Here is a 19,144-nt window from a genome sequence, read left to right as displayed (position 1 = left end):
AGCGGTGTCTGCTCTCCCTGCGATGATTTTCCTTTCTCTGTCTCAGGGTAAAGACCGAGTGTGTTCTACCTTGCCCTGGAAGCAAAAATAATCATAAAGCACTAGAGGAGGCCGGGAAATTTTCTTGTTTATGGATGAGCAAGTTTCTCTCCCAATGGAACCTCCTGCCAGCAGAAATCTTTTTTTTTTTTTAGGATGTATTATATAAGTCCCTGCTTGCATTTAACTAACTGACTTCCTCTTAAACAATTTATGTACTCCTATTCCTCACAGGCCAGCTTGCTCCTTCGGTGAGGCTCACCACGTAGGACCTGCCACTGGCACGCGTTATAGACAGAACACGACAGGCGCTTCCTAGCGCGGTGCTTGAAGCGTTAGGCCTGCTCACTTCCCTCTGTGAAGCGCTGGAACAAGAGAACAAAATCTTTGAGGAGCACAGAGAGTCCCTTCAGCTTAACGGGCCCAACTTTCAGCCTCTTCCCCTCCTGTAAGGCACACCCCTGTCTCCTCCCAGAAATCTTACAGCATCAGTTCTGAGCGAGGGCTTTTAGTACCTGACTACTCATTACCCGGCTAAGTATCACCTTACAAATCTGTCCATTAACTACTGAAAAGCATGAAGTTAAGGGGTGTCTTCACCCTGGTGTATTTTCTCATTGCTCAGGAGCATGCTGAGGCTTTGGGGCTAGGGCAGGGGCAAAGGCACTGATGCTGGGCTTTCTGCTTCAGGGACAACCAGGTCACAGCATTCCACTCTCCTTTCCAAGATACCTTCACTGGCTACAGAGGCAAAATAAGAGATGGGAGGCATGAGGCATGCAATGCGCATCTGACACATCGCTGAGAAGGCACAGTCCTCCTCTTCAGATGGTCTGATGCTCTGGATTACAGTAATAAGCACCCAAACGCTGGTTTTGCACTATTTATTGAATACTTCAGGTGACAGCACAGCAGGTTAGTTTTGAATCATGCCACAAGAATGTTAAAAACAGGAATTGAGCTGTATGCTCCCACCCCGCTTACTGGAGAGAGACACAAAAAAAAAGGCAAAAACAAACAAACTTCACTTCAACCCCTTGCCTTTGCTTACTGGAGCTGGACAGGATGGTTCCATAGGTAGCGGGAAGTCGGAAGCATTCATACCATGGTGCTGCTCATGGGAACTGGGACAAGTCTCGCCGGGTGACCTGCAGAGCTGCTTCTGCCAGTGGCATCTCCAGCGGTTAGTCATCGGGCAGCACAGTCCCAAAGGCAGGGCTACTTCTTCAAAGAAAAACAGAACGCCTTGATTTTCAGGAACAGGTTTGTTACACTAGCGGTCACCTACAAAAGGGGGTGATGGGGGACTGCGGGGCTTCACTTTCAGCGCACAGACACATTCACACACAGGTGTATTTTACACCAGGTTTCCCTCTCTCCCCTCTCTTCATGCAGCTACGCCAAGTGCCTGCTTGGGACCAGCAGTGGGAAGATGCTGTAGGTGCAGCTAGGGAGGAGGAAAGCCTTCTAGGGCTAAGAAAGTGCAAACTTGTGTCCCCCTCCAACCCCCACCACCAAAAAAAAGGCCCATTTGGTTTCTGAACAAGCATGAAAGCAGCTTTGGTACATTCAGGCATTTCCCCTCTCTTTCCAGCGTGTTTGAGCACCCTGGACTCATCCCGTTGGCGCGGGACACAGGGGAAGGCAACTTTGTGGAAGAGCAGATGCTCCTCCAGGACCCAGAGGGAGAAATGACGTGTGAGAGCAGGCAGAAGAGACAGGGACAGGCAAAAGGACCGGCAGAATTTCTCGGTGAGAGACTTTATCCTGCAGAGGACATTGCTCTGCCTTCCGTGCAATTAACTACTTACTGACCAGAGCACTGCCGATTCATCCGGGTCAAGCCTTTGCAATTGTCTAAGGCTCCACATGGGCAGCCCAAGCAAGAGGGAAAATACCCGAGCCCTTTCAGGGAACCTCAGCAAGCTGCTAGTGGGTTATTATCAGCTTAAGCTGCTGATAAAGCCACACTGCACTTCAAAACCGACGCTTTTCAACTAGACAGCTTCTTGCCCAGCCCCAAAATCACAAGAGAGAACTTTGCAGGAGAAGCAATCTGCTTTGTTACTTCCTCCGTTTCTGGTGACAGCCACCCTGGGCAGCTGGGGCAGTCCCTGCCCGGCTCGCCCTCCTGCTCCTCAAGGCCATGAAGCTGAGTCCCCTGTGTGCCACCATGGCATGACTGTGCGGGGCAGCTCCACCAGCACCCAGCCAGTGTGGCACCAGCCTGGTGCCAGAAGCAGAAAGCAGCGGGCAAAGGTGAGGGGTGGGATGGGAAACAAAATGGCAATGAAAAAGGAAAGCGAGGCTCATTTCTGCTTTTCATTTAACAGACTAGAGAGTCTTGAAAGGTGACTCATCCAGGGCAATACCAGGCACGGTTTCTTCTGTTAACACACCCTTGGCAATAGCATTCAGTTAGTCACTGACTGGGTATCAAGACGTCACCGGCTGAGATGAAGCGTCTCTTTAACTTGGTACGGAGTCCACTAGCACTTATTCCCTTTGGAGAAGAGCAGGGGAGGCGAGGTGGGGGCACGGCATCCCTCCCCTGCAAGTTTACCCCTGGCTCTTGGCGCCGCAGCCCCTTCCCCTCACCTCCACTCCCCCGGGCTGGCTGCGAGCTGCCTCAACTCCTGTCAGGCTCCGCCGGGAAGGCCCCAGGAGCAGAGGAGCGGCGTGTGGGACGGCGGGCTGGCTCCACTGGCTCCTCCGCAGGCCGGAGCCTCTCACCTGGCAGGCGGGGAGGGCACGCGTCGTGGCGGCGAGGCGCGGGTCCCCGGAGGCGAGGCGGCCGCCCAGCGATGTCCGAGGAGCAGGTTAGCCGCTGTCACACGCACAGTGGAGTCGCCGAGAGCACAATGTGCGTTAGTCAGTGGCTCACCTGCTCCTGGAGGGTGACGGGGGGGCGGCGGGGCCCACCTGCAGCACAGGAGACACCGGGCAGCGTGAGGGATGGAGGGGGGGGGGGTCGCGCCGTACCCGCGTTCCGCGGCGCGCCCCGGCACGGAGCGCTGCAGCTCGGCGGCACCCACCCCCGGGACAGGCCCCCCCCCGCCCCTCCCCGTGCCGCTGCCAGCCGGGGGGGGGTCCCCCGCCGCCGCTCACCTGCGCTCCCGCCGCTCCGCGCTCCCCCCGCCGCCGCCGCCGCCGCCAACTTCTCGCTCTGCCCCGGCCCGGCCCACGCCGCGCGCCGCGGCCCCTCGCCCCGCCTACTCCTCCGCGCCCGCCAATACCAACGCCGCCCGCCCGCCCGCCGGCCCCGCCCCTGCACGGCAGCATCCAATGGCGGCTCCGTCCCCGGCCGGGCGGGCCGGGCGGGGCGGGCCCCCCCCGGCAGTGACAGCGGCGGGCGCGGCGCGTTCGCTTCTGCACGTCGCTGCTGCGGGGAGGAACCATTTGTACCTGTTGAACCGCCGCCCGCCTCCCGCTCACCCCGCCCTGCCGACCCCCTCCTCTCCCCGCCCTCCCCGCTTCGCCTCACACCGGCAGCCGCCAGCAGTACCCCTTTAGCCCGCCGCCACCCGCGGGACCCCCACACGCACCCTACAGAGCCCCGTTGCTCCCCCCCATACACACACGCTTCCCCTCGCCTTTCCCCCCACCCCCCCCCCCGCCCCGCGGCCGCCCCCGCCGCAGCTCGGCCCATGGTACGGTCCGCCGGGGCCGTGCCATCAGGGCAGTGTCGGGGCGCACGTAGGCCGCGCGCGCCGCCCAACCGCCGCCGCGCGCGCCGCGGGCGGGAACGGCGCGTGCCACCGGCCGTGCTCCCTTCCCCCCCAACACCCTCCCTTCCCTCCCTGTGTTCCCCTGCACCCTGCTGCGTTAGGGGCTTGTGGGGGGGGCGGTTATCGTTGTTCCCGCCGGGCTGGCCGTGTGGAAAAGCCCTGTGCCCCTCACAGTGCCTTCGGCCATCGCAGGTGGGTCCTCACGGTGAAGAGATCCCCTCACACTAAAGGGGGTCCCTCACAGCGAAGGGGGTCCCCTCATGCTAAACAGGGTCCCTCACAGCGAAGGGGGCCCCCTCAAACCAAATGGGGTCCCCTGACACCAAAGGGGGTCCCTCACACTGAGGGGGGGGTCCCCTTACGCTAAAGGGGGTCCCTCATGCCAAAATGGGACCCTCACACCAAAGGGGTCCCTCAGCCTGGAAGGCCCCAGCTGTGCCCCAGGGCAGCGGTGCTGGCTTCTGGGTGGGGTGAGGGCCCAGGCACCCCGAGGGTCTTCTTCCAGTAACACCTCTTCCCTCCACAAACAGGCAGCTGAGGGCCTCCTGGATGTTCTCAGGGTAACATACTGGCTCGCTGATGTCCATCTAACTACAAGCCGGCAGCCAAGCGAGTGGTTGAAAAGCTGAAAATTTTAGGGTGCCTGAAGGAGGATTGGCCAAGCACCAAAGATTGTGCTCTGTGGGTGAGCACGGGGCTGTCCCGTGGGGAGGGGAAGAGCCTTGTTTGGGGACACACACAGTCAGGCATCCCATCTGCCCGAAGCCACGCACCTTCCACAAACAGACCAGAAACCAGGGTGCACCAGGGGAGCGGGCACGTTTGGTGGGAGCCCCGCTTCATCATCTGCTGATGTTCAAGAAAAAACATTTTGGGTGTGAATGTGGCCATGGACCAGAGCAGCCAGACACTGCATCCCTGCAGAACTGACAATGCATGCCATCTAGCAAGACACAAGCTCTGCATCCCTTGTGGAAGCTTCCTTGGCACCAGCTGTCATGGCTCCGACGGGTGTGTTGCAATCTGGTGCTCTTCCTGCAAGGTGTGGTGCAAGACTTAGAAGCAAAACCCAGCGTGGGCTCCGTGAGAGCTGGTGGCAATTCCCCACCAAAAGGATTTCCCTACGTGTTTTGCTGGAGCGCCTATCTATGGCTCTGCTCTCCCACTGCCAGGGGGGAGGGGGGGACAGCCCCTGTTCTGTGTGACAGCCTGCACAATGACAGCCTCTGTTGTCGTTTGTGTGTGTGCTGTGTGTGGTTTTTTGTTTTCACCCAGCAGCCGTAGGGAAAAAGTCACGTATTTTACGTCTTCCCCAGCACAGGGCTCGCACTCAGATTGGAGCAGTCAGCTGCAGTGCACACTGGCCCCTGCGCCCTCCAGGTTGAGCAACACAAAGAGCAAGGCACAGCCATGGAAAATACTCGCTTTGCTTCAAAATAGGTATTTGGTGCAAAGTAACACGGCCGGGTACTGCCCTGACACCTCCGGGCCGGCCCTGCTGCTTCTGCCGGGCTGCTGCACGGGGCACAGGGCACGCGTGCCGTTGGCTGCTGTGCTCCGCCAAGTCCCTTCTCTCTTCTTCCAGGCGGTGCCTTACATTTTGAGCTTTATTTAGAAAACAGGTAAATAAATAAAATCCTTCTTCTCCTGCCTGTAAGTGCACAGGGAAGCAGTGTGTTTGGGAGCGGTGCTTGCACAGCTGGCTGCCTGCACAGCTGAGCCCTGCACGTTGCTGGGACCTCCCTGGGCACCGCATTAAACCGGCCAGCAGGAGCGGGGCTGGAGGGCGGCCAGCTGGGCAGTGGTGGGCACAGCCCCAGCACGGGGGCTGACGGGCTCCGGGGGTTCCATCTTTGGTGTCTTTAAATGAAGGCTGAGCCCCCTGCCTTGGCTCAGGGGATGCTCTGCCATCGCCCTGGCGAGGCGCCGGGCCGGGGGCTTGGCTGCAGCGCTGGTGGGTGCTGTCTGCCCTCAGCCCCCGCTCCCCCGCCAGCTCCCACCCAGCCCGTGGCTCAGCCCTTAATCTCCAGGATGAAATGTCCTGCTGACACGGCCGGTGCTGCCCCGGGGAGAGCCCCCGCTCACCCCAGCCCCACAGCTCTTCCCTTTGTTCCCAGCCAGCTCCAGGCCTGGCGCTGCCAGAGCCGGGAGAGCCGGGAGAGCGGGGTGCCAGGGGCTGTCCCCCGGCCTCCTCATGCAGTGGGGGCTGTGCCGGCGGGGGGACGTGCCCCCAGCCCCGCGGCTGGTGACTGCCTATCAATTAACCTGCAATTAAAAATGAACAGCAGACCCCCTCTTTCCAAACAGACCCTGTCTTTCCTAGGCAGATCCCGTCTTTTCAAAGCAGATCTCGCCTCTCCAAACAGACCCTGTCTTTCCTAAGCAGATCCCGTCTTTTCAAACAGATCGCGCCTCTCCAAACAGACCCTGTCTTTCCAAGCAGATCCCGTCTTTTCAAACAGATCTCGCCTCTCCAAACAGACCATCTTTCCAAGCAGATCCCGTCTATTCAAAACATCTCATCTTTCCAAACAGATCCTGTCTTTCCAAAACAGATCTCATCTTTTCAAATAGATCTTATCTTTTCAAGCAGATCTTGTCTTTTCAAAACATCTTTCCAAACAGATCCTCTTTTCAAATGGATTTCCTTTTTTCAAACAGATCTCATCAACAGATCCTGTCTTTCCAAACAGATCTCTTTTCCAAACAGATCTTTTCCAAACAGATCTCATATTTTCACAGATCTCCTCTTTTCAAATAGGTCTCATCTTTATAAATGGTTTCTGTCTTTTCAAAACGGATCTCATCATTTCCAATAGATCTTGTCTTTCCAAACAGATCTCATCTTTCCAAACGGATCCTGCCTTTCCAAACGGATCTCATCTTTTCAAGCGGATCCTCTCTTTCCCCAAACAGACCCCAAACTGTCTCCCGAGGAGGCGTGGCGAGGCCGCGGCCCCTCGGCACCCTCAGGGCCCCCCGGGCCCCGCAGGCCGGCGGCCGCAGCCCCAGGGCCGCCAGGGGCCGGCAGCAGCGGGGCGGGCGCCAGGCCTGCCCAGCTCCGGCGTTTCCCGGGAGAGGCCCCGCTGTGCCGCCCGGCCCCGCGGGTGCGGCCGGTGCCCGGGAACCGGCGGAGCGGCAGACGGGGACTGCCAGCCGGCGGCCGGGGGCTGGGGCTGGCGCCCGGTCCAGGCGGGGCGAAGCCGGAGCCGGCCCTCCCACGCCGTGCCCGCGCTGCCGTGCGGCGGGAGCGTTCCCCTGGGCTCCCCCCGGCGGGCGGCAATTAACGAGCGTCGCCCTCTGGGAGTACCGCCCGCCCGCCCGAGCCGCGCTGCGGGACAGCCCGGGGCCGCCGCCCTCCCCCCGCCCCGTCCCCAATGGTTCAGCCCAGCGCCTCGCTCCCGCCCAGTGGTTCAGCCCCGCGGGCGCCTCTGCCGGCGCCGCTGTGACCCGGAAGTTTTCTCGTAGCACTTCCGGAGCGAGGGGGCTTCCGGCCGCGGAAGGCGTTGCGCCGGCCCGGTGATGTGAGCCGTTGGGCCCCTTCCCGTGAGTGCGCCGGGACGAGGCGGCTACCGGCGCCGGTCGCTGGGGCCGGCTTGGGCGGAGGGTGCCGGGGGCCGGGACCAGCCGAGCCCGGGAGGTTGCCGCCGGCCCGGAGTACCTCTGGAAGGAAGCTTCTCTGCCGCTCTCGGTATTGTTTATATTTATTTAACTTTATTCTTAGCAGTCTCCTTATTTACGATGGCTCACCTGCCGGCCGGCAGTCAGCAAGAAGGGCGGAGAGGCGGGGGCCTCAGCGCCGGGCCGCCTGGGGCAGCGCTCCGCGGGGCCTGGGGCGGGTGGGGGGCGGCCGGCGGCTCCGCGGCTGCTGCGGAGACGGTTTAGTCAATAAACCCCAAATGCTTGTGGCGCCCCCGGCCCCCTCCCCGCGGCGGTGCGGGCCTGGGGGCGCTTGGGGAAGCCGTTCCTGCCTCCTGCTGGGAGGCCGGTGGGGCTCCCGTCTGGAGAGCAGCGATGGGGCTTCAGGCTAACAGCTAGAAACGAGGCCTTCCTGCCAGCTTTTTTTTTTTTGTTTAGCTTGTAAAAACGTTAAAAACTTTGCCCTGAGGTGGCTGTGCTCACTGACAGGCTTTTAAACTGCGGCTGGTGGCCTGCATTCTGCGCCCCGTGTTCGGCACTGGTGGGGTGGGTGAGGTTTTTGAGTTTTTTGTAGTTTTAGTTACTGGTTTTCCAGCTGGTTGTGGCATGGATGCGTTGCTGTGGTGTTTGCTGTGTTATTTCCTTTCTTGAAGGTCAGTAGGTCTTGGTACCTTTTGTTATGGTGATGCACATAAAAGTCATAAAAGTGCAGGAGGTGTTTGGGGTGGTTTTGTTTGAAATTTCCCCCTCCCCACTCCCCAGCCATGCCCATAAACAGCGAGGAAAGCTGAAGTTAAAAATGTGAAAGATGTGAAAATCTGATGCTGAAAGGCATCTTGCCAGTAAGGGTGGCTCTTCCTAAGAAAAGAAACCTGTTAAAGAGGAGGATGTGCAGCATGAGAGAGTTGGAGGTTCACAGCTGGAAACGGAGCCAGTGTCTTCAGGGAGTTGGAGGCTGGGAACTGCATAGAGCTTGGCTGCTGCTTTGAATGCAGAGGTACGAAACGCCCGGCTGCTCCTCTGGGTGGGATGCTGCACTTCAAAAGTGCCTTTGCAAAGCCCGTGCATTGCTTTGTCTGCATTTACAAACTCCCTGAAGAGTGCACTGTCAGCTCCTGGGGAAGCTTTGGTGGACGGTTTTGGTCCTGGAATTTAGGGTGGCTAAATTTAGGGCAGGGCCAGGATGGGGGAAAAGATAAGCGCTTCCTCACCTACCCTGGGATTAAGTTTTGGTGCCTTATCTGTGAGGTCCTTAGACGCTTCCATTGTTTAAACTTTTGCATGGGCAGTTCTGATGCTGGTATTTAAGAGTTAATCTTTTTGTAACTTAAAGCAGGGGAAAGTTGGTTCTAAATTTAGATTTAGAAGACTTTTATAAACCTCCATATGTGTGCTAGATTGGCACTGTGCGGCTCTGGGCTGTAGGAGTCTCTCACTAATCTGAATACTTTCCTTGCCTAGTTCCTCTTATTTACCTTTGGAACATCGTGATGGCAGACACCACACATCATATCCACATGATTTCCAAGTGGATACAACCATGATTTTTCAGCTCTTACTTTCTTTTCTTTCAATGTAGCATATGAAATTGGAAAGAAAGCTGAATGCTTTCTGATGTGTGATGCTGGTTTTCCAGAGGGAATGGAGGAGTTTGGTCAATTTGGAAAAAAAAACCACCAACAACAAACAAACACACACCACCCCCACCCCCCCAACAAAAAAAACCCTAAAACCGAAAAAACAGACCAACAAATAACGCAGATGTGCCAACGAGAACTGAAAGCTCATGTGTTTGAATATTTAGTAGACTTAAATTTAGTTGTAAGTGCTCTGTGGAACATGACTGCTCAATAATTGCCCATGAAATTAGATCAGTATTCAAAACCACCCTGTGAGAAAATCCAGCTGACTTGTTTTCTTTGCCTGTGTATAATCCTGAATGTTACCCGAGCAGATTGAAGTAGGTGCCTTGTCTGGTAGCTCTTCTGTTTCTAAAAACTAGAAACTACTGTAGGAAACTGGTGATGGAGGAAATTGTTCTGGGACTGGGAGAATCCAGACTGGGAGAGTCGCTTGCTGTTGTAGGCAGCTCCGTCGGCTTCGTGTCAGACTGAGATGGAGTTTGAGTGTGTCTTGCAGACCGTGGCTCCTCTGGTAGTTAGAAACCTGCACTTGCCTTCTAGCTGAAACATACTCAGAGTACGTTAAAATACTGATTTGTGGTGATGCATAAGGATTTCAGTTCAAAAACCTAAATGCTTACTGAAGTGCTTGTTTGATGAACACTAGTTCTGGAGGAAACGCTTAATTTTCTCTGTAAAAGCAAACAGAAAATCCTATGAAGAAAGTACTTGTCATTCTTACTTGATTGTAGAGTTAAAGTGACTGAAGGCAGTTCGATGTAAAAATGTAATCTGTCTTAATAGCAAAGCCCAGGCTTACAATTTATACCGCAGCAGAAGGCGTGCAGTGCTCGGTGCAAACCGGACTTGGCCGTGGCGAGGTTGTGCCTTTGTGAAGGGAACCTGGGGCTGGGGAGAAGTGCTGCTACATGTAAAGTGCTCAAACACCTGTCACACACTTGTTTTGGCGGTTTAATGCTGCATTAAAAGATGAGGTTCTTCTGAATAAGAGTTTGAAAATGGGGATGTTAAGCAAGGATGCAGTGGCTGGCTGCCTTTAGCAGACCTAGTGTGCAGCCTGTCATTCAGGTGCTGGATGTGCTGGGCACAGACTGCGAAGCAAGTGCTGGCCCTCCCCGGGAGTGGAGATGGGTTTGGCTGTACGCGGTGATGCCTCACCTTAGTGGTACTGGGTCCAAAGGCACGGACAGGAATCTCCAGCCAGGTCACCCTGCCTCTGTTCGTGAGCTGCCAGCTGGGAACGCATCCTGAATAGTGTCTTCAGTGGGATGCAGGAGAGAGGGGACCAGTGGATGAGAGAGGGCTGTACGTGGAGTGCCGTACACCGCGGGGTGTTCCGAGTGAGCCAGCAGCGAGGGGTCGGGTACGGCGGTGGGGGCAGGTCCTTGGCACCCCCAGAACTGAAAGCAGCTGTAGTTGTCTCAGTCCCGTGGCCTTCAGGCATAACTGGTGCTTTTTAGCAGTCTGCTTTCATGTTACAGAAGTGTGTAGTTAAGGTTTGCCTCGGAGGAATGACTACAATCTCCTTCTTAACCAGACTTCTGGGTTTACATGATAATAATAATAAAAATGCTTCCTATCTATTTTATATCTGCCAGTTCCAGCTTGGGGAGGGGGTTAGAAAAATTCTGATGTGGTGAGTGCTGGAATGAAATCTGGACTTTCCTTGAGTGTTTCACACAAACATGGGTGTGTTTGTGTTTCACAGTGGTAATGTATTTGTAATGTCTCCTCTAAGAAAAAAAAAGACACCCAAACTTGGAAATGTTGCTTATTGTTCTTAAACAAAAAAAATAGAACAAGCTCCCGTATTAGGTGTGCAGTTGATTTTGCTTTCCTCTTTTTTTTTTTTTTCCTGAAGAGCAGCTGCCCAGTTTGTCATTTGTAAAGTAAGATTTGTGATGTGCTTAAAATCTCAAATTCACTTCATCTTGCTTGCTGTCTCCTTGTCTATTCCCAGCTAGCCACAAAACAGACTTTTTTTTTTTTTTTAACTTGACAGGATTTGAAGACTTGATTGTTTGCTGCAGTACCAGATATTCCTTAACTCCGAGTTTTGCCTCCGAGCAAAGTACAAGCTTGCATTTGCAGCATAAATATGTCAGTTTAGATTGTCAAGTCACAAGTGCTGATTTGTTTGCCTGCATGCTGAAAGGATATCTTTCCGTGGGGTAGCAGGGCGCAGATAACACGGGTAGTTGTTTTATTCCACAGCAGTGAAGAAACGGAGTGAAGTGTGTGTTGGTCAGAACTGTGGTTTGTGGGGAATCACTTTTAAAAATAAAAAGATCCTCTCCTCGCTGTGCTTATTGTTTGCTTTAAGGAGAACTAGGGAGCAGGGGAACGAAGGTCACTGCGCTGACAAAGTGGGGGCTTGTCCACTGTTTTGCCCCTGCGGTGGCTTTGGTTGGCCTCGGTCACCCTCAGCAGCCTGGCAGTGCCAGTGTTCCCCCAGCCTGCCGATGGAGGAGTGATACAGGCTCTGCAGAAAATCTAAATACACTGTGTAAATTCCTGCTACGTACATAATAAATACACCAGCCACTGCCCTGCTGCAGGACTGGTGCTGCCAGTCTCTGCCCTTTTACGCATCCTCGCCTTGAATTTTGCATTGCTGTGGCTAACTTAGCTTTTGCAAGGCTATTATATAATTGAGTTTCAGTTTGAATAATTCATACGTACGCACTGCTGAAACTTAAAAAATTCTTAGTGTTTCTTCCCTTTTTTTTTTTTTTTTTTTTCTTCAGTTACATCATGGAGTGACTGGCTTTTGATGAGTCTGCGTGTTTTCGGCCAACATAAATTGTTTTGAAACACGCTGCTGTTTATAGCCACAAATTTAGCTACAAGTTTAAACCTTTATTTGGGAAATATTCTTGCCAACGTTAGGAGAAATCTTTACTGAGAACTTGGTTGTGTTGAAGCTCGATCTTTTTTATCTCTTTTTTTTTTTTTTTTTCCCCTCTGAGCACCAAAGATTCCATTTGCAGTTTAGTCTGGTTTATCAAAGCCTACATTTTTAAGGCTCTTAAGTGCAGAGCTGTGCTACGTGGCTCAAAAAGGGAGTGTGCAAGTAAAGATACGGATCAAGAGCACTTGAATAAAACATCGTGTTTTGTTCCAAAAATTCTTTTAATATGCAAGGTATGTAATGTGGAGCAGAGGGAGTGGGAGAGGAGCACCCGATTGAAACTTCTTTGCCACATTTGTAGAAGAATCTTTTTTTTATTGTTATTTTTGAGTTATGATATCTCGCTTTCTAAGTGTCAATTAATTATATTTTTCCATGAATTGCTTAGAGAAGCTTGCAGGGATCTGTTTTTCTTAATGCTTTGTAGCATTATGTATTAAAAGTTCTGGTTTCATTGTCACTATGAATTTGGATCGTGAGATACCTCTCAGTATCTGTCAGTTTTATTGCCAGTCTGTGCTAATGCACAGCAATTAATGTGATTGCATTAATATGCACTGAATCAAGTCTCCTCCTTTCTGAGGAATAATGGTTATGAGGTCTGAAACCTCTATTTCATGACAGAGCTGTGAAAAGGCCTTTTTTTAAAAAGACCTTAAAAATGTAATCTTTCTTCTTGTTACTTTGCAATTGAGCAAGATGCAGTATTTTGATTTGAAACGCATATTGTCGGCTTGTTAGGCCTTGTCCAAAGGGCATCTGGGCCCTTTCAGTTTTGCATTTTATCGCTGGTCCACAGGATGGTGTTTTGGTGTTTGTGGGTTTTCTGTTCCTACTTTCAGTGGGGAATTCTGGTTATACCTTTTTCTGTTGTTCAGGAGCCCAAGATAAAGCTGAATCTTTCACCTAAACTGAGTGTCACAAGCAGCTGGTTTCACCTAGCTCAGCAGGGATGTGAAATGTCATGTAATGGTAACTGCTTACCTGTAGCTGCCTCCGACTTGAAACTGGGAAAACTACTCAATGGTGTGAGGAGCCTTTGCTGGAGAGCCATGTCCCTTCTGCTGTTCACGGCTCTGCAGATGCGCTGGATGCTCTTTGCCAGGCTGATGCCTGCTCTGCTTGTCTAGGTGGTGCACTGCCTCACTGACGTCTTGCCTTCTTGCAGGGAGCGGATTTCCAATGTCCTGCCATGGATGATGATGATGACAGCCAGGATGAACTGATAAACAAGAATGCTTCCCTAACCAAGGGCAAAAGACATGGTCTCGTGCTTCTCAGCGATACAGGTAAACACAGCCTCTCTGCATGCGCACGTTTCTGATTCTAGGTTGGAGAACCTATTGGTTTAACCTCCAAAGAGAAGTAAATATATATTTGTGACCTTTTATTTCTTTTTCCTTGAGAAATTTTTTTATTTTCTTCCTAAATTCTTTGCATCAAACAGCTGATGTGCCTACCTTGAGTTTCGCAGAGCAGGCAGCTGTGATACCACTGAGGAAATCTAGGGTTTTGCTCCATGTAGAACATCCCGAGCAGGAGTTCTGGTGCATCCTTCACTGTTCTGCCTGTCTGTCTGCATCAAATAGTTATTTCCTTTCCCTTTTTCCAGAAAGCAGTGGTGGAAATAGTGATGATTCAGAAGATGATAACGGAAGTGAGGAAGAAGATGACACTGAGGAAGAGGGAGGTGAGGAGGTCAAGGAAGAAAGTGAAGATGAAGAATTAGAAGGTGGGTCTGTTAATGTGCGTTAAGAGGCATTTTTTTAATAGCTGGAGGAAGAGTGGAATGAAAGTTTTTCCTGCAGAAATTAACCATGAAGTGTAAATCCACAGATGCTGCTGTGTCAGGTTGATGCCCAGATCCTACAGTAATAAACAAACGAGTAATATTCCCCAGTTTCTAAATTTTTAAAGCATTTGTGTGTTTGAAGGCTGTCTACTAGCCAAAGGGGTATTGTTACAGTCAGTAGGAGTGAACTTTGCCCCAGCATGAGTAGAAAAAAGTCAAAACTGCAGCAATGGCTCATGCTATTTTTTTTCACTTAGAAAAGCACACTGTTTGGTTTGCTTTGGCACGGGGCTCTAAAGTAAATGTTGTGATGGGGAGTTTTGGAAATAAATTATTATTGCTGTTAAGCCTAGGGAGAAGGGAAGAAGGCTCAGCTAATTTTCCTTTGAAAAAGGAATGTGGATGTTACTTGGATTTGTTAATTTTACTGAAAACATGCTGTGTAGGTCCATGTACTGCTGAAACTGCTGCACTGAAATTATTATTTGGATAGACAAAAATAGAGGGGGTTTTATTACATCAGAGCTTGTTGGGAAGGCAAGAGCAGTTTTCCAAGTTACTAGTTAGACTGATTTGAACACAGACTAAAGAATTTACACCAGGTGCCAAAAAGCTTTACTAATCCATCATTTAGAGTATTCTTTGCTATGTCCAGACAGGAGACTGCCATAGAAAAGATAAAAGACAAGGGGCCCCATTTTCATTATTAGAAAAGTGTCAGCAAAATAACAACAGCTGCCACCCACCCCCCCCCAACCCAACAAACAAAAAACTCCAAACAAATAAAAAAAATTCAAAAAGTGAGAATGTTTTTTAGATAACATTTCACTGCTTCTTGAAAGTGTTAACTTAATTCACAGGTTTCAGGGAAGGGCTCACACATATCTCTGTATTTTGTACTAAAAATAAAGTCACCTTTCAACAATGTGGTCTGAGCATTTAAAATTAATTTTACCCAAACCCAAGCTTCTTCAAGTAATCTGCAGCTAGACACCCAGACCTCTTGACTCTCAAAATCATGATTTACTGGTGAAATTTTTAATCTGCTCTTTTGCAGGTGAGCGTATTGCTGCTTCTTGTCCTCTGAAGTGTCTATTTAAAAAAAATAAAGTTGGATACACGATAACTTTATTATAACTTTATTTTTTAACTTCGGTGTTCAGTGGTAGCCTGACACATCCTACTCTTTTGTTGTTTTGATAATCTGTTGTTTTTCTGCTGTCTGTCCTTTTAATCTCTTGCAAGACTAGTGACGTTATCAGGCTTTATTTTTTGCCAGAGTAATCCATTGCTTTTTAGTGAAGGGATTTAGGAAAAAAGAAAACAGCAGAAATTATCGCCTCGAACTGGGGAGGCTGTACTTCGCCCTTGCAGCCCCGTAAAATGTTACTTGGAATTTTCTGTGAACTGGTACCCCATCCTGCCCGCCCCCTCTGCCCTTGCTGCTGAAGCCCTGCAGCACACGAGTTGTTTTTCATCTCTTGCTTTTTAAGGTTGTGAAGACCATGATGTAGAAGAGGATGAAGAAATTGGGGCCGCTGTGGGGAAAATGACCACTTCTCTGAAATTCGAGTCACTTATGAACGGACTGAGCTCTTCCTCTGATGAGGAAGGTGAAAGCTGTCCCATTTGCCTCAACACGTTTCGAGGTCAGATTGTGGGGACTCCTGAGAACTGTTCCCATTACTTCTGCTTGGACTGCATCGTGGAGTGGTCTAAGGTGAGCTGGTTTGTCCCTGATGGCCTGTGGCCTTCTGGTGAGCTCTGCTCTCTTCCCTCTTATCGCGCTGTTCTGCTGTAATGAGAACAAAACACTGTAATATTATATTTGCTTTCTTAAGCTTTTTAACCACGGACTTGTGTTACTGCTGTATTTGGCAGGATTCGTGTTTGTGAAATGTGGATCTGTTTTGCTTGTAGCCAACCTGATCTGTTCTGTTTTCTGAAAGTTGTAGTGTCACAAGCAAGTGTGTTTCTAGGCATCTAAAATTCTTTTTCTCAAGACACCAGTAATACTGGTTTTCTCTCTGTGTGGGGGTATATTTCTCTGTATATCTATCTCTTGTTGAATTCTGTGTTGTGGCCATTAGATGAGGGTCTGTTGCAGCAGTGAACATTTAAACACGGAAAAGTTTACTGACTACTAAAATCAGCAGTTTTCTCTGAATTCAGTTTTTAATCAGAGTTCCTTGCCACCTAACTGTGTAGTTCCCATAATCATAATCCAGGGTGAGAATTGCAACAAAACTGCGTGCAGCAGTACCAGTGGCAATCAAATAAATAATTTTTTTAAAAAATCACTCTTACTGAATATATTTGTAAGCCATTTCCAGTTGCTCATTTGTCCAAAAGAAAGTAAATGCCCTAAAACATGATCACTGTTTCAAGGCAGTGTTTGGAAGAACTTTGATATTGCTTTGGCAATTGAATTATAATTAAATGACTTCAGCGTAATAAATGCTTTTCTAAAGATGCAGTTTTTCTCTGATGCAGTAGGTTGTTTGTAAACCAGGTAAGTCGGCACTTAAATATATAAAGCACTTAAAATATAAAGACCTATAGCTGTTAGAATGACTACCACATTAATTTAATGCTTACTGCATTAATGATTGAAGATTTTCTTTTTTAAAATTGAATCAAGAGATGTGCTTATTAACTGTATGGGGAATTTTTTTTTTTCTTTCTAGAATGCAAACTCCTGTCCAGTGGATCGAATCCTCTTTACAGCCATTAACATTTGGACACATTATGGTGGTCGCATCATGGAACAGGTAAATGTTTTACTGTAGCAAACAACAAGGCCAGTGGCCACGAAATAGCTATTCAGAGGTTTACACTTCCAGCACGTTTATCTGATATTTGGGATCTGGATGAATTATTTCTTTCCTAATTTGCGATTGTCTTTTAAGGAACCGTTAGAATTTCTTTTCCTCCATAACCACGTTTCCTGCAGTATTGTGTGTGGATTGAAGCGTGGCATCGTTTCCGATAGCAAAAAGGGTGTTTTTTATAGCTGCCTCTTTTGCATAATAGACATTTGACTCTAAGCTGTTCTGCATTGATAAGCCTGTCACCATGGGGAAAGTGTCCTGCGTGCTCCAAGTGCTGTTGTGAATGGGAATAATCCAGGTTATACGTCGTATCTTTATGTCTTCCTACCAGCTGTACTGTGCAGGGGTTGGGTTTTTAAGCGGAGAGGGAGACAAGGCAATAGTAGAGGTCTTGAAGGCACAGGCTGAGTGTGCTAGTGCTCTCACAAAAGAGTATTGAAGAGCTGTCATTGCTCTTTACTAATATCAGAAACACGTTGGTTTTCAGGGGACATTTAGGAGCTTGATGCTCTGCTTTCGTAAACTAATGGTTTATTATTGTGTTTGTATTTTAACGGGAGTGTGAATTAACATTTAAATCATACGCTTGGGGGGGGAAAAACTTGAAGCTTGCTCTCTTGTCTTGTTTTTGAGTGAGTTTTTTGCTTGTTTGACTACTTTTGATCTTATTTGGGAATTTTGATTTTGCGTGTTCTTACAATGCAGTTTTCTATAGTTGTTGGTGTCTGACAGTAGACAAGTTCAGTAGATGTTTTCAAGCATTTCGTCATGTCCTAGATGTGTTGAATGAACTAAACAAAGGTTCTGGTATGTATCAGCCATTTTGGTTCATTCACTTTAGATTTTGCTGCAGGTATTGTTAACGTGACAACAGATTTTAAAAAGTCCCACGTTCTGCATAAAATGTGAATCCCTCTTTTTATTTAGATTATTATTCAGACAAAAACTCAGGGTAGCAATGAAGAGGATGATCCAACCTTCTGTGAGGTGTGTGGCAGAAGTGACCGCGAGGATCGCCTGCTGCTGTGTGATGGCTGTGATGCAGGGTAAGAAAAGCTGAAAGGAACGTAGCACCTGCTAATTTCTGTGCTACTAACACATGTCAAATAGAATTTAACAAATGACAGGACCCAAGTCGGGTAATGTTGAAAGATTTCTCTGGGTAACTTCTCTGTGAGTGGTTGGCGAGACTTTCAGTCTAGCTGCTCAGCCTGTTGGGTGGAGATCATTTCGAAAAGCCTACCTAAGGGAGCATCATTTTCTCTTTCCCTTTAAGATTTGATAAGGACCAGCATCCTTATCCCTTTGAGATTCGATAAGAACCAGCGTGGTTCTCGGTCGGATGGTGTTTGGAAGTCAGCAGTGGTCCTGCATGCAGCTCTATGAAGCCAGGGACTGGCCGGTGCTCTCCCAGCCTAGCGTGTGCAGCTAGGCAGAAATGCTTACCACCGCTTCCCTTAATCATGACGTGGGACGCAACGCGTGTTTATTCAACGTAACAAGGCATTGCAGCTGACTTGCATCTAGTCCTGCAAAATAATATCACTGGTACTTAGGAACACTTTAATACTATGTTGGTTTGCAAGAAACTGATGTTGTTCCTGAGTGCCTGTCTCCCCAGCACCTCAGTGCTTCTCCTTCTCTTTACCGCCATCAGTTTTGGCTCTGCACATTTCTTGCAGCTTGGGTTCGAATGGCAAGCAGTACACCACACAGCGAGCGGAAAACACACACTTTTCTGAGTGTTTTTTTGAGCCGAAAGTGATCAAAACACCATCTAGAATTGAAGATCCTTATATAACTATTAGGTGGCATTGTTTCTCTGGAGATTGGTAGAAGCATCTCCTTCTACCATAGTTTCAAACTTAAGAAAATGTGTCTGCCTTATGTAGCTTGTGGATGGAGGTAAAAGGCTCTCTTTCCTTGGTAAAGCAGCACATTGTCTTGACTTTGATTTTATTGGGTTTTTTTTTAAGGTATCACATGGAATGCCTTAATCCACCTCTGAGTGAAGTCCCTGTAGATGAATGGTTCTGTCCAGCCTGTGCCCCTCCTGTGGATGTCAGTGCTGCTGCAGGTAAGGGTTTCATGGTATCCAGTCAAAGTAAATATTTTTCTCCTGACTTAGGTGATGTGGAGCATATGCTGTTTTGAAGAAACGTTTAACCCCTGGTTTTATGTTTTAAATAATTGTTTTGATAGGCATTCTCTCTTGAATTTAAAAAGCTGAACTCTTGACTGATAAGAGGATCTTGTTTATTAAGATTTTCATCTGCAGTTACAACCTGTGGAGCTACTGCTTACAAGTGTTCTTTAGCCTTCCTGCAGCAAGCCCAGCACCTTAGTGCAGCTGCATTGTATTATGCTGGAAAGAATTTCTTAGTATCCTGACCTCAGATTGCTAAGGTAGCAGCAATTTCTGTTACCTAGAAAATTGTCTTTGTGTAACAGTCTGAAGTGGTGGTGTCTGCACTCATTTCCCTTTGAGAGGATGATGCCTGCCTTTGGAGGTGATTGCTTTAAGAAAAGGAAGACTGATTTTATGTTGTCCAAAATTCTTG

The 19,144-nt window shown here is 49.6% G+C and overlaps 1 protein-coding gene and 1 long non-coding RNA gene across 2 annotated transcripts in view; one reads left to right on the top strand and one right to left on the bottom strand.

Annotated features, from left to right (window-relative positions):
• Positions 1 to 909: 909 nt before the first annotated feature.
• On the bottom strand, positions 910 to 3,200 carry LOC121095123. The gene is made up of 3 exons (XR_005830017.1): positions 3,148 to 3,200; positions 2,638 to 2,961; positions 910 to 1,263 (listed from the first exon to the last, which is right to left on the bottom strand). It is a non-coding gene; the product is annotated as an uncharacterized LOC121095123 (long non-coding RNA).
• A 4,031-nt stretch (positions 3,201 to 7,231) lies between these two features.
• Positions 7,232 to 19,144, top strand: part of PHRF1 (PHD and ring finger domains 1) — a 28,039-nt gene continuing 16,126 nt past the window's right edge. The window contains exons 1-7 of the mRNA XM_040607923.1: positions 7,232 to 7,458; positions 13,129 to 13,249; positions 13,573 to 13,692; positions 15,246 to 15,472; positions 16,440 to 16,523; positions 17,511 to 17,629; positions 18,560 to 18,660. Coding sequence (XP_040463857.1) covers positions 13,153 to 13,249; positions 13,573 to 13,692; positions 15,246 to 15,472; positions 16,440 to 16,523; positions 17,511 to 17,629; positions 18,560 to 18,660 — 748 coding nt within the window. The 5' untranslated portion in view covers positions 7,232 to 7,458; positions 13,129 to 13,152. The remainder of the gene's footprint in view (positions 7,459 to 13,128; positions 13,250 to 13,572; positions 13,693 to 15,245; positions 15,473 to 16,439; positions 16,524 to 17,510; positions 17,630 to 18,559; positions 18,661 to 19,144) is intronic.

This window comes from Falco naumanni, chromosome 10, assembly GCF_017639655.2.
Source record: "Falco naumanni isolate bFalNau1 chromosome 10, bFalNau1.pat, whole genome shotgun sequence".
Taxonomy (NCBI): Eukaryota; Metazoa; Chordata; class Aves; order Falconiformes; family Falconidae; genus Falco; species Falco naumanni.
Note: the sequence above shows the minus strand (reverse complement) of the source record. Positions and strands in the feature narration are given on the sequence as shown.